This window comes from Chrysemys picta, chromosome 2 (assembly GCF_011386835.1).
Source record: "Chrysemys picta bellii isolate R12L10 chromosome 2, ASM1138683v2, whole genome shotgun sequence".
NCBI classification, from domain to species: Eukaryota; Metazoa; Chordata; order Testudines; family Emydidae; genus Chrysemys; species Chrysemys picta.
In genome coordinates, this window is record NC_088792.1 from 17,656,644 (window position 1) to 17,671,194 (window position 14,551).

Below are 14,551 nucleotides of genomic sequence, written 5' to 3' on the forward strand. Positions count from 1 at the left end.
ATTAAATCTGTTAGTGAATTCTGACCGTAAAATTCCAAAACGTACTCGGACATCATAAGAGCATCACAAAGAATACACAAGACCAATGATTATCTACCCTAATTTTCACATAAAATCCTAGAGAAATTGCAGAATTTATGCATAGCAAAAAATATCAGCAAGTTTACTTTTACTATTGTTGAAGACAAACCACATGCACACAGATATACATCAACATTTTAATAAACCTTCAGTATCAGTAAATATTGAGGGACAGTGAACCATTATAACAGAGAGGTTAGTAGAAGCAACATTTCTCCACAATTTAGGTTTTTCATTAGGACAATAGTCACTTCAAAAATAAAGCCAATTAATAGCACTCAAAACAAATGCCCTCTATTCAAAGAGAAACACACAGAGAGTGACAGTGTACAGGATTCCAACTCTTTTGCACTGGATGTACCTCAATCCTCAGGTGAAAGGATCACATCGGGGGAAGAGTGTTCACTTTCACTGTACACTCTTTCAAACGTTGGTTCGTGGAGACATCCAGCAATGCCAATTTTGTATTATAAATTATTATTTGTCAATTGCCTTTCAGGATGTATACACTTGTCCACAAGAAATGGAGCCAAGATCACCATCTGATTAAACATATGCCACTGAGAGATGATTGGGCGGTGGGAAAAATGTTAGAGGGCAGTAACTCTGATTGAATTTGAAATAGTGACCAAGAGAGGAGAGCGTGTATGACATTAACAATCCCCTGAACATAAGAAGGCCATAATGGGTCAGACCAAAGGTCCATTCAGCCCAGTATCCTGTCTGCTGACAGTGGCCAATTCCAAGTGCCCCAGAGGGAATTAACAGAACAGGTAATCATCAAGTGATCCATTCTGTCACCCATTCCCAGCTTCTGGCAAACAGAGGCTTGGGACACCATCCCTGCCCATCCTGGCTAATAGCCGTTGATGGACCTATCCTCATGAACTTATCTAGCTCTTTTTTTGAACCCTGTTATAGTTGAACCATCTTAGGCTAGGTCTATACTACAGCTGGATCAACGCTCCGGCGATCAGTGCATCGGGGATCAATTTAGCGGGTCTAGCCAAATCGACCGCAGATCGCTCTCCAGTCGACCCCCGGACTCACTCCGCCCCGAACAAGAAGCGCAAGGGAAGTTTACTGGAGAGTGTCTTCCGTCAACCCAGTGCGATGTAGACACTGCAGTAAGTCGACCTAAGCTACATCAACTCCAGCTACGTTATTCACATAGCTGGAGTAGCGTAACTTAGGTCGACTTACTGCGGTAGTGTAGACATAGCCTTACACTTCTTGAAAGCTGGAAGCACAGTAGGAACTGGAAAATGTTAGTTTGACTGCAAGGCAAATAACTGATTATCAATTGTAATCATTTGAGACAAGCCATTACTCATTTTTAATGTAAGGTTAACCCTTGAAGTACTGACATTTCCCAGACTGTTGGAACAAATGTTTAGGACATAGCTCCAAAAAGTTAGTACATTGATTAACACTTCTTGCATCAGTAGCATGTATTTATCAGAGTAACACCTATAGACAAATGATTTTCCTTGGTAATTAGGATTCGTGGAGTGATGTATGCAAGAATCATCTTCCCTACAGTATTTGTTTTCTCCACTCTGATAGGTATACAAGTTAAAAAGCAGTCATGTCACTGGCCCCATCCACTTCCTGACAAGTGCACTGAAGGGAATTAAACAAGGGGTTTGTGGCAAACTCACGAATTGCTGCCATGCTACAAGATATCCTACTAGACTCAACGCTGATTTTTGAGCGTTCTTTCTTTGAGTCACTTAAATAAAAACATGCAAAGAGTCTTTCCATTCTTCGTTATCTTACTCTAGTTCACAAATTAAAATCCTGTTTCTCTTTAACGTAGATAAAGAAATCCCTAGTACTGATTCCATGATCAGCACAATTTAAAAGCAAGCAACAGAAACTTACCTTGCATCCGGGGAGATGTTCACTAAAGGCTTAAAAGTTTCTTGTAAATAAAGCTCTGTATTAAAAAAACGAAATATTTTTAAAAGTCAATGTTTTAGCTACAAGGAAGTGGACAATTACTATAATGTGTATAACGACTCCCCACTATAAAATTAAATGGATAAGAAGTTACAAAGGCTCACAATCAGACAAACATCTAGAATTTTTTTTAAAGTTAAATAAATGTGCAGGGGTACTTTTGACAGTGAGCCCTCTACACTGAAGTTAAAGGGACAATCAGCAAAGGGGTCTATAGGAATTATTTAAACGAGAATTAAAGTAATGAAAAGAAGAGTATCACCACTAGGTGTCATTATAGCAATACAAAACATCATGAAGAGAAGATTCATCCATTGGATGAAGGCTTACAGTAACTGTGGTTCTTAGATGTGCTGTCTATATATATATATTCCACTCTTGGTGCACACATGCCCTATGCAATTGAGATCAGATCTTTTGGCCAGTAGACCTGACATCACCCAGTAAATCTAAACTAGCTAACTGGTAACAAATCGTAATACCATCTGAGATCAATTTAGATTGCCTTTAAGATGAATTGACCTGGCTCACCTTTCTCTCTGCAAAGGCAACAAAAAAATGTAGGTAAGACTCTGGATGACCGTTCTATACAGATAAAATGAGAGCGCCCTCCATACACCTAAAGAGTTGAGTCTTGCTTACCTCTGTTGGAATGTAGTTTAGGGACGAACATTGATAGCATAAGAGGAAGTCTGAAGCCACTTTGGGGAGAAATTGTGGACTCGAGAACAAGCCTCTTTCCAGGATAATCAGACAGCCAGTATCCAGGCTCTGAGACGTAGAGAGGCTGGGTCTAGATGCCAGTTGGGGGGGGGAGGGGAGAGGGAAGAGAGGGACGGACTACATCTGGACTAATTGGCAATGTTAAAAGGAGACAGAATTGAAAATCTTATGAGGTATCAGAATTGCCTGGCCAAGCTGATGCTATCAGGATCATTACTGCAGACTCTTGTTTTAGTTTCTTTAAAACCCTCAGTATCAGAGGATACACATACATCAGACCTGGGATCCACAAAATGAGGATTGTGTCTGAGTGTGGTCCCAGGTTCAGGCCCCTCAGAGCAATAGGTGGCACATCTCCTCTTCGTGCTTGTGGTAAATTCATGTGTGGGTAACCCCACCTGTGAAAGACTGAATTATAAAGAGTCTTACTCATGGTTTTCTGAAAACTGCCTGCTCATGTGATCTGGCTAGTGTGTTCTGTAGTCCTGGAAGGTGAACAACTATCAGAGTGATCTGATGATGGATGCACCAATTCCACAAGCAGACTAATTCCTGACAAGAAAGATGATTGTGCTCCTCCTTGCCTGCTCATATACAATGCTAGGTGTGGTTTTGTCTCTCACTCGCTACAACACTCTGCCTTGGATCAGAGAGAGAAACACTACACAAGCTAAACACATTGCTGCAAGTTTTAATATATTTCTGTGAAGAAAAGACTCCTTTGAGGATCACAAACCCAGAGATTCATATTGTCTAGATGTGCTCCCCAGCTAAGGATGAAGGAGTTTGTCACTACTGTTTTTGAGGACAGAGGTGGAGAAAATGGAATACTTCTGCATACATGATTGGGATTCTTCCATCAACTGGAAATATTAGGGCTTAAGGAATATGAACTGACACATTGATAAGATGCTTGCTCAGGACACACATTTACTTTCATTGTATGAAAAAGTGGCTTAAGTAAAGTCTGGTACGTGGTATGACCAATGTGCATGAAGCCACATGAACTATCAACCTTAGACAATCTGGCCTGAGGTAAGTATACCCTACCTGTCATGGAGTTTAGCAGTGTCACAATAAGTTGTATTTTCTGGGTCAGCATCAAAGATGACTTTTCCTTATTGATCTTGAGTTACAAGGTGGCAAAGAGTTGTAGGATGTGATGAATGACATCTTACCTGTTGATATGAGCTCCCCCAAACAAGCCAGTCATTCAGGCAGGAACAAACTTTTATGTCTCCTTAAGTACGCTGCCATTTTATCCAAACTTTCTGTGAAAACCTTTGGGGCTGTTGATAACCCAAATGGAAAGACTCTGAACTGGAAATGTGAACTCCCCAGTAGGAATCTCAGGAGCTTGTGTGGGCTAAGTGGATCAAAGCATGGCAATATCTTGAAGGTACAGACTCTAGGAATGGGTAGCCATTTTGAACTTGCCTCCGTGAATTAATCTGAGTTTCCTTGAGTTCAGAACTGGGCAGCATCCTATTTTTCAGTTCAAGGATAAAGGAACAGGAATAAAAACTTTCCCCCCTTTATTGAAGAGGCACTTCTATTGCTCCCAAAGTAGGACATCTTCTGATTAGGGTTACCATACGTCCGGATTTTCCCGGACATGTCCGGCTTTTGGGGGCTCAAATCCCCGTCCGGGGGGAAATCCCCAAAAGCCGGGCATGTCCGGGAAAATCGGGAGGCTCGGCCGGGGCCTCTTTGTGTGGGGCTGGGGTCGCGGGGCCGGGGGCATGGTGCCGGGCCGGGAGCCGGGCCGGGCGCGCGGTGCCGGGCCAGGGTCGCAGTGCCGGGCCGGTCCCGCGGGGCCGGGGAGCCGGGCCGGGGTCGGGGAGCCGGGCCGGGCCCGCGGGGCTGGGAGCCGGGCCGGGGTCGGGGAGCCGGGCCGGGCCCGCGGGGCTGGGAGCTGGGCCGGGCCCGCGGGGCTGGTAGCCGGGAGTGGTCGGCCGGGGCCGCGCCTCCTCCCCCCCCCACACCCCCCCTTACCTGCTTCAGGCTTCCCGCGAATTAAATGTTCGCGGGAAGCAGGGGAGGGGGCGGAGACTTTGGGAGGGGGCGGAGTTGGGGCGGGGGCGGGGCTGGGGCCCCCAGGAGTGTCCTCCATTAGGAGGCACAAAATATGGTAACCCTACTCCTGATGTAATTCTCTTCTGAGAGGGATCACTGAAAAGGGATGGGAACTGTGGATGGAGGACTAGAAACATCTAAAATGCAACCTAATATCCAACTTCTACAATTTCCAGGATCCAAGAGTATGAGGCAATATTGGTCCAAGCTTCCCAAAAAAGAAAATAAACTGTGTCCAAATGAGATAGGGAAAAGGTATGTAATTTTGGGAAGCTCTCCGCTAACCATCAAACAAACACTGCTGCCCCTAAGGAAGAATGCAGGTAATCTGTGTATTCTTTGTTTCTTTCTCAGTGGTTCTTACAGTCTTTAGTATAGAGGCTAAAAGGGGGGCAGAAGGAACCTGCCTCGAATAGGGCTGCTAAGCTTCTTTTCTTCAGGGTTGTGGGGTGTATAGACCCAAGAACCCAAGTGTAGCCTGGGAGTCCTTTGATGAGCACAACGCATCATCCACTTTCTGCTAAACAGATCATAACCCTTAAAAAGGAGGTTTCCTATAGCAGTCTGTATTTCTTTGAGAATCTGTGAGGATTGTATTCAAAATGCCTCCACCTCATTGTCATAGATGTTACCATCAATCTTGCCACAGTGTCTGAGGATAGTCCCGGTACCTTCTCTCTACCTTTTTTAGATTTCAGTGAAACAGATGCAGGAGTCTGCTATAAGCACCGTGCAGGTTATAAGAGTCCTTCACTGAGTGGCATAGACAGTCTGTCAGGCATTCAGGTGCACAGGATGTGTAACTGTTTATGGAATTTCTCTTGCACTTACTCAGCTGTAATGCCTAACAGCTCTGCCATCTGACAAAAGAAGGTCTTGAAAAGCCTTGTAGTTGTTGGGGTGATGGAGCAGATGGGACCATAGCTTTGTCAGGGGATGACAATGAAATGGCAGCAGGGGCAAGTTCAGCTTACTGATGATTTTTTCATTAGAAAACTTGTAATAGTTGAGGATCAGCAAGTGACATCTGGGATTGCTAACGCTGTTGGACCTTCAGGGAGGGAGATAGGGCCTGGAGAGGGCAGAGGAAGGTTTTCTGGTGTGATGGAAGCCCCCTAGTGCCCACAATGGCCATAAATGACAGCTATAAGCTAAACGAGTTGAGGGCCACAGGGAAGGTACCAGGTTCCCTTCTTATATCCCTTATATATACTAGGGTAAATTTTGAGCCTTGGACTTCTTATTGGATGTAGGAGGGTCAGATAAAAGAGATCTTGGAGCATGTGAATGAACCCTCCCCAGTGTGGTTTGAAGTGGATAAGAAAGAACACTTTTCTTCCAATAGTGGAGCTGATTTGGCAGGCATCCCAGGTCCTGATATAGGAAAATCTTTAGATGATCCAGAAGACCTACTCGGTACTGAGGAAATGTCGTGTGTACAGATAAGGGAATGTCCACAACCAAAGGTAACAACTGTGACTCAGGGAGGGCAGACAAAAGTAGATTCCCCCTTCTCCCCTTGCTCCCCCCCCCCCCAAATACAGTGAATCTCTGTCTCAAGACTGTTGGTACCGTGAGCAACAATTCTGAAAGTTAGGAAGTCGCTGGTACAGGAACAGTAAAAGCCTTGATGTCAGTACTGGGCGTCCCAAAGGCAGTGCCGTGCAGTGTATATTGGAGACTGCTTTGAGGGTGCTCCTTATCTGGTACTGGTGTATGGAGTCTTTTTAGGTGACAGAGGATCCCAGCTTCAGCTTTGTACCAGGAAGGCTGAGGTGATTTATGCCTTTTCTTTTTGCCAGGTTCCTAACACCTGTATATATGCTCTTTAGAAGAGTGGTGCTGTATCCTACCAAATCAGTCTCTGAAGAGGACTTGGTAATAATAGCAGAAGAAGAATGTTTCAGAAGAGGAGTTCTAGAGCTGGCCATAATGTCCACACTTATCGGGTACTTCTGGTGGAAGACTGCTCAGATCTGGGTAAATTTTGTTTACCTGGATCAGAGGCAGGTCTCATTGATTTGTCCAGCAGATAAAAGTTTTAGGTGAGTCTCTATTGCCTTTTTAGTGTGTTTAGAAAATGATAACAAACAGTCCATGTATCAGTAATATGCCCCCACTCAGGCATAACAGGCATCTTGTATGTCTATCATTGAGGGACATAGCCACCTCACAAGATGGACAATATTTACACCACAGATATTTTTGCTCAACCATAAGGGCTGTAGTTTGGTACCAGGAATAAAAAGCCCTGCTTCCCAGAACAGAAGCCCATTAAAACCCATCTATCCTAAATACCAAGGCCTATACTAAGAAGATAACTATTTACACAATTTTTTTTAAGCTTGCAAGAGAAACTATGAGCAGTGTCACTCTTCCTCACAGCCTTGGGTGGGTGGTAAGGAGGAACTCAGGGTCAGCTGGCCCCAACATGCTAATCTTGAGTGCACATGCATCAAGAGTGGATTTTATATTTAGATTTATATGAAACAAACATTAAGAACTTTTAGCTGGTGACTTTTAGAAGACTAAGTTGACAATTTTAAAGTTAATCAACTTTTTGATTTTCAATGTTTTGCTTAACTCCTTTAAATCAGCATGAAGTGACGATAAAATGTTGTATGACAATCATCTCTATACAACATCATTAAATGTTAGCTTACAATTCTCTTTTCTAAGTTGTCATTTTTAAAAGGTAACTAGCTCATGACTATAAAATATATTGGAAATTGCTACCACAATTTGTTAACATAAATCTGGAAAAACCAACCAACCAACGGCTACATTCCACAAACTGTGTTTAAAACAGTAGGAGAGATTTTAAAAACCGTAGGCAGTTGGAGAGCGTTTATATTTAGGAACAGTTCATTAAGTGACATGAAGTTAAACAAAGTCCTTCTCAAGCTCTCACACAACGATTAGTTATAGCTCATGATGTGACCGTCAAGTGAACACTAAGGCCTTGGCTACACTTACCCGCTAGTTCGACGGCTGGAAATCGAACTTCTGGGTTCGACTTATCGCGTCTAGTCTGGACGCGATAAGTCGAACCCGGAAGTGCTCGCCGTCGACTGCGGTACTCCAGCTCGGCGAGAGGAGTACCGCAGAGTCGACGGGGGAGCCTGCCTGCCGAGTGTGGACCAAGGTAAGTTCGAACTAAGGTACTTCGACTTCAGCTACGTTATTCACGTAGCTGAAGTTGCGTACCTTAGTTCGAATTAGGGGGGTAGTGTAGACCAAGCCTAAGAGCTTTCAAAGCAGGATACTGTAATATTGATTGTGAAGGTGTTATTCGGAGAAGGTACAGTATATAAACCCACCAAGATCCAAACAAGTTAGTTTAAGATTTACTCATCCTATAAAAGATACTTGTGTTTTAAAACAAAAACAACTTCTGTAAGTCAGTCTGAAAACAGGACCTTTGTTTCACTAGAGTTTATTATCACCACCACTACAGACAAGATTATTATTTCAAGTGCAAAAATAAGCAGTGTGAGCAAACAGACTAACTCTAAATATTTCTTGTTTTCATTCAAGTATCTTAGTAAGGGACAGCTTAAGTATATGAATAACCAAAACGATTTTCAGAGATAATTTTAAGTTTCCTTAACAGGCATCAATTGATCTTAATAGAAATGTTCTCACCCCTCCATGTTTCAATCTTGTGCTCCTCCAATTCATAGATCTGAACCTACAATAAAAACATGAAAGTCTATAATGCTTAAAACATTGTCCAATCCCAAGCAAAAGAAAGTTAGGTTTTAACAATAACTTTCAGATCTGAATTATTTCCTTACTTTTTACTGCAGATTCACTACTGCATAAAGTCAAAGTTGGTCATAATTTTTGAAATATACTGGCCCAGTGAAGAGCAGAACTTACTGGCACTAACACACAGTAACCAAGAGCAACACTTCCCAGCACTAGGTTTAAAGACATATACCAAGTGATTATAGCATATTGTATCTTAGAAAAAAGTGCACAAGCCCCCCAGTTTTAAAAAAACTCCTTGCAGGTCACTTTTAAAGGAAGATTGATGAACAGTGTTTATCTGTATTAAGTCATTGAAAAGACCCAGTAATGAAGGATAAAAGTGCGAATGACAACCGTTGGAAATAGCCCATTTCCACCTTGATTGAATTGGCCTCGTTAGCACTGACCCCCGCCCCCCCCCCACTCCCCCCCCACACTTGGTAAGACAACTCCCATCTTTCCACGTGCTGTAATATATATACCTGCCTACTGTATTTTTCACTCCATGCAGTGGATGAAGTGGGTTTCAGCCCACGAAAGCTTATACCCAAATAAATTTGTTAGTCTCTAATGTGCCACAAGGATTCCTCGTTTTTGCTGATACTGACTAACACGGCAACCCCTCTGAAAACTGAGGTAAATGCCTTTTCCTTTTTGTGACAATACTGACCCAGCACTCTACTGAGCTAACGAACTATTGCCCCTGGAGTCGTCTTAATTGGGAGATGGGTGCTCAATGACTTAATTAGGCAGGAGCTGACAAGCTAATGATAACAATGAACCCATGAACTGGGGAAAGTTAAAAGATAGCAAGGAAGTGCAAGGGGGAAGCTAACAGGAGCCTGGGGATACTGGATCTTTCCCTCTCCCTCTACAGAAAGTGGGCTAAGGGGCAAGTTTATATGCACTTATATATTGCTGCACAAGGCTGTACTGATGAACTGTTGGAGGGGACCTAATAAATAACACTGGTGCTTATAATCTTAGAAAGCGTCCAGACTGCGTGTGGTGGTGGTCCAAAAGGCAGAGCAGGTAGTCTTGTTATACCCCTAAAGGAATAACTGGCTGAATTTTTACCCCTAATTCATGGCTGAATTTTTATTCTGTAAGACTGTTGGACCAGAGAATTTCTGTATTAGAACCATAACGTGTATGTGTATCACAAGTCTGAGGCCAAGAGAGACAAGGGGTTAGATTAAATTCAATTGAATTCCCCACAGCTTAGGCCTCTCGCTTTTTCCATTTTTGTGTCCCTCCCTCTCTGTGAGAAACATGCAAGGCCAAACTGCTAATTGTGTTAACACATCCTAAGACAGAAAGTCTGTTCTCAAAAACAACTGTAATTGTTCTTCCAAACAGAACACAGCTTATAACTTGTTTGCTATGTATGTTAAAGTTTAAGTAGATTTGCAACATCCTGAGAGTTACTGGAAGTTAAGAAATAGTAAAGTGATAAATGTATGTTAAAATAGAGGATGTATGTGAATGGATGCTTGATTTAGATAAAGGATAAATTGATTTAGATAAAGAATGAATGGTCAGGGAAGTGCCAGCCTAAGAATTACAACTTCAGTCTCGATTGGCCGAAGAATACGCAGACTAGAGATAACCCCCGGAGGGCAGGCCGGAATCCACCCAAGTGTCCCTCCCGCCCCCCATGGAGGGCTGAAGACCCGAAGAACAAGATGCATCCGAAGAAGTGGGCTGTAGTCCACGAAAGCTTATGCTCTAATAAATTTGTTAGTCTCTAAGGTGCCACAAGTACTCCTGTTCTTCTTTTTGAAGAACAAGATAACACTCAGACATTCAGACATCAGGGATGTGCCACCTGCTGATTGATAATCACCTCAAACAAACATCAGCAGGATGAAGCAATTCCCATAGACTTGGATAAGGACAAAATCCTATAAGAACAGACTCTAAAAACTGAAAATTTTGAGTCTGGTTTTGCAACCACCCTCCAGGAGCATCGGATGCGCATCTGACAAGGACTCGGCTCACCTTCAAGTGTAGGCTACCTGGCCAGTACTCTGCCACGAGCAACCTCTAAGCTGGTAACTATAACGACTCTGCAACACTTGTATGAATGAGTGTGTGAGTGAATAAGGAATAGTAATGAAATAATATTGAATTGCATATCCTGATTTCTCTCTCTATTTGTAATAAATGTGGCATTTTGCCTTATCTACCTTATAAGATCCTGTTGGTATTATTTTATTAGTGTAACAAGACTTCATTTCCCCTTGTACAAGAGAAAGCATGAAGCTAATGTTATGATTTTTCAACTACAGCTGGTGCTTTGTTCTCATTATTAAAACCTACTGAAGATCACATTTTTGCCCTCCCCAGCCTCTGTCACACTGCCCAATTTCTTGTTGCTCAAATGGCAGCCTCCTGCAGCTCTGGCTCCAGACATCATTATATGACCTCCCCAAGGTTGTTAGTGGCCTTCTGCAATTCACTGACAGTTTCCTGAATATACTTTTAGCAGCTTTGTCTGTGAACCAATTATTGCTAAGTCATGATTACCACCTTTAGAAAACCTAGACATGTTAGTTTGAGGCTCAATGACAGCTACGGCCCTGGCTCTACTCTGGGCCAAGGTGCCCTCACCCTTCTCATGAGTCATCTTCAGGTATTTCTGAGACTTTAGTATTTAGAGGCATTGGGCAAATTAGGCTAGTTCATCTACTAAATTAAACCACTAAACTGCTAGGGGCCACCCTCATAAACATGATCATTCCTGCAATCGCCATCCCTTGAAATGTGCCAGAAGATTCTGACTAGTTGACACAGATTACCTAAAGGAACCATTTCTAGAAGCAATACAAAAGCAAGATATATATGTAAGTAAAACAAACTGGTTTTCAGAGTACTTGCAAACAGCAAAACAGGTGAGATATTTCAGCTTGATTCAGTCTAGCTAAGCCATCAGAAATCTTGTTAAAGGCCGATGAGATGAAGTTACACCTGTTATTATGACCACATTTTGAAGAGAATATTCCTAAAGCATTAAAACCTGGCTCAGGATTCAGAATATAGTTTGACTTTTGAGAAATTATAGGAATGTTTGTGGCAATGCAAAAGCCTTGAACTTTCTACAAATCCCTTGGCAATGGTGTTTTGATGCCTTTATGCAAAATAGAAATGCATTTATTTGAGGTAAAAAACTCCCCTAACTTTCCTCATAAATGGTTTAAAGAGGTTATCCAATACTTGCACAGTGGCACATGTTGGGCTTCGGAGAAAATTCAAGTGGAATGTATGTAATTCACTTGTTGCATTAATACAGCAGCAGAAGAGGTTTTTATTGCCCTTACAAATATACAAACCACAATGATTTTAAGATTGTCAATCTTAATTCAAAGCAGTGAAGTAATTCCAGCTTCACAAAATTAAGAGAATTCAGAGTATTTTAATTTAAATTTACAGTTACACTGGATTTGCATTCAACTGCTACATAAAGAAAAATCATTAATTTAGAGGAAGATTCTGTAACCCTTACTTATCTTGAGTCATACCTTGCTACATAAGTAGTCCCATTGACTTCAATGGGTTAACTTGTGCAAGTGCAAACCGGTAAGAATAACGGTTGCACAATCTGGTCCTAAGTGGTGTTATTAATTTTAAAGACTGGTTTACAGTTGTTTAAGAAAACTACATTAAGACAATTTATTTTTACTAGAACAGGAGCACCACAATAGTAAAATATACAGAGATTTTACAAATATTCCTACTCATTTTGTAGGAGACTCTGTACTAGCCATTTAGGACCAAATTCTGCCACCTTTTCTCCGGTTGACTAGCCCCTTACTATGCAAGTAGCTCCATTTTAAGTCTAGTCTATGGGACTACTTGTGGAATAGGGTGCTACATAATTTAAGTAAGGGGAGCAGAATTTGGCTCTTAGATAATATACTCTATGCAAAGATAAACTGGTATTACCAAAAGCTGAGAATTAATATTACAATATGGAAACTACTACTTCTCAATGTACAGTCCCTCCAAATTGTTGTTCTACTGTAAGTCACCAAGAAAAATTCTAGTTGTTAGTTTCTTAAAATGGTGACAGTACCTTGTGTCAAACTCCTTGCAGCCAATACAGTAAATAAAATGCCTTGTGTTAACTGCAAAATGGAAGTGGGTTGACCAGTTTTGCAAAACATACTTCAATTGTGATTTTACCCAATTATTCCTTGTTATTTTGTAACAAGACAAAAATGTGGGAGGTTGTTTTTTTTTAAAGTAAGCTAATAATTGATTTGGGCAATTGGGACCCAGCAGCAGCAAGAAAAAGGCAAGCACATGAGTGTATATGTAAACAAGATAGCGAATGGGAGTTTTAAAAAATAGCTAGCTCCAGTCAAACTGAATGTCTGGAACCGATTGGTTCAAGTTACTTTGGCTGAGTTCTACCACAAACACAACAGACATCAGCACACATGTAACTCAGTTACCATGTTTACACGATAAATAATAATACACATAAAGCTGTATTCGTGATTTTTTCATGTATCTATGTCTCTTTACCAGGCAAACAGAAGCTCTCAGTGTATACACTCCTTTTAGTGTATTCTTTGAGCTCTATGAAATAGCTATGAGCTAAAGAGCATCTTGTATATTGGCTATACCTGTTCAGATCAATGTTCCGTCTAGTCCACTATCCGGTCTTCCAACAATGGCCAGTGCCAGATACTTCAGAGGGAATGAACAGAACAGGGCAATTATCAAGTGATACCTGCCCTGTCATCGACTTCCAGAATCTGGCAGAGGTTTAGGGACATCCAGAGCATGGGGTTGTGTCCGGATTATCTTGCTAAATAGCCATTAATAGACATATTCTCCATAAACTTGCCTAATCTTTTTTTTAAGCCAGTTATACTTCTGGCCGTCACAACAGCCCTTGGCAATGAGTTCTACAGGTTGACTGTGCCTTGTATGAAGAAGTACTTCCTTATGTTAGTTCAAAACCTGCTGCCTATTAATTTCATTAGGTGACCCCTGGTTCTTGTGTTATGTGAAGGGCTAAATAACACTTCCTTATTCACTTTCTCCACATCATACATGATTTTATAGACTTCCACCATATTCCCCCTTAGTCATCTCTTTTCCAAGATGAACAGTCCCAATTTTTAAAACCACTCCTCATATGGAAGCTACTCCATAACCCTAATCTTTTTTGTTGCCTTTCTCCATACTTTTTCAATTCAAATATATTTTTGTGAGATGTGGCAACCAGAACTGCACATAGTACTCAAGGTGTGGGCATACCATGAATTTATATAGTGGCATTGTAGTATTTACTGTCTTATCCCTTTCCTAATGGTTCCTAACATTGTTAACTTTTTTGATTGTCACTGCTCACCGAGCAGATGTTTTCAGAGAAATATCCATAATGATTTCAAGATCTCTTTCTTGAGTGGTAATGGCTCATTTAGACTCCATCATTTTGTATAGTTGGACTATGTTTTCCAATATGGATTACTTTGTATTTATCAACACTGAATTTCATCTGCCATTTTGTTGCACAGTCACCTGGTATTGTGAGATCCCTTTGTAACTCTTTCCAGTCAGCTTTGGACTTACCTATCTTGAGTAATTTTTATCATCTGCAAACTTTGCCACCTCACTATTTATCCATTTTTCCAGATCATTTATGAATACATTGAACAGCACTGGTCCCAATACAAATCCTTGAGGGACCCTGCTATTTACATCTCTCCACTGTGAAAACATGCTTTATTCCTACCTTTTGGTTCCTATTTTTTAACCAGTTACTGATGGAGGAGATATCCTTCCCTCTTATCCCATGACTCCTACTTTGCTTAAGAGCCTTTGATGAAGACCTTGTCAAAGGCTTTCTGAAAGTCCAAGTACACTGTATCTACTGGATCACACTTAACCACATACTTGTTGATTCCCTCAAATAATTATAATAGATTGGTAAAGCATGATT

General features: G+C 41.5%; 1 protein-coding gene across 27 annotated transcripts in view; it reads right to left on the reverse strand.

Moving 5' to 3' along the window:
* Nucleotides 1-14,551, reverse strand: part of PRKAG2 (protein kinase AMP-activated non-catalytic subunit gamma 2) — a 403,066-nt gene that overhangs the window by 25,883 nt on the left and 362,632 nt on the right. For all 27 annotated transcript variants that reach the window (XR_010599092.1, XR_010599093.1, XR_010599094.1 and 24 more), the window contains 2 exons: nt 8,488-8,533; nt 1,966-2,020 (listed from right to left, as the gene is read on the reverse strand). Coding sequence is in view for 21 of the 27 variants with exons in the window: in XM_065586741.1 (XP_065442813.1) it covers nt 1,966-2,020; nt 8,488-8,533 (101 nt within the window). In the remaining 6 variants the exon portion in view is untranslated. The remainder of the gene's footprint in view (nt 1-1,965; nt 2,021-8,487; nt 8,534-14,551) is intronic.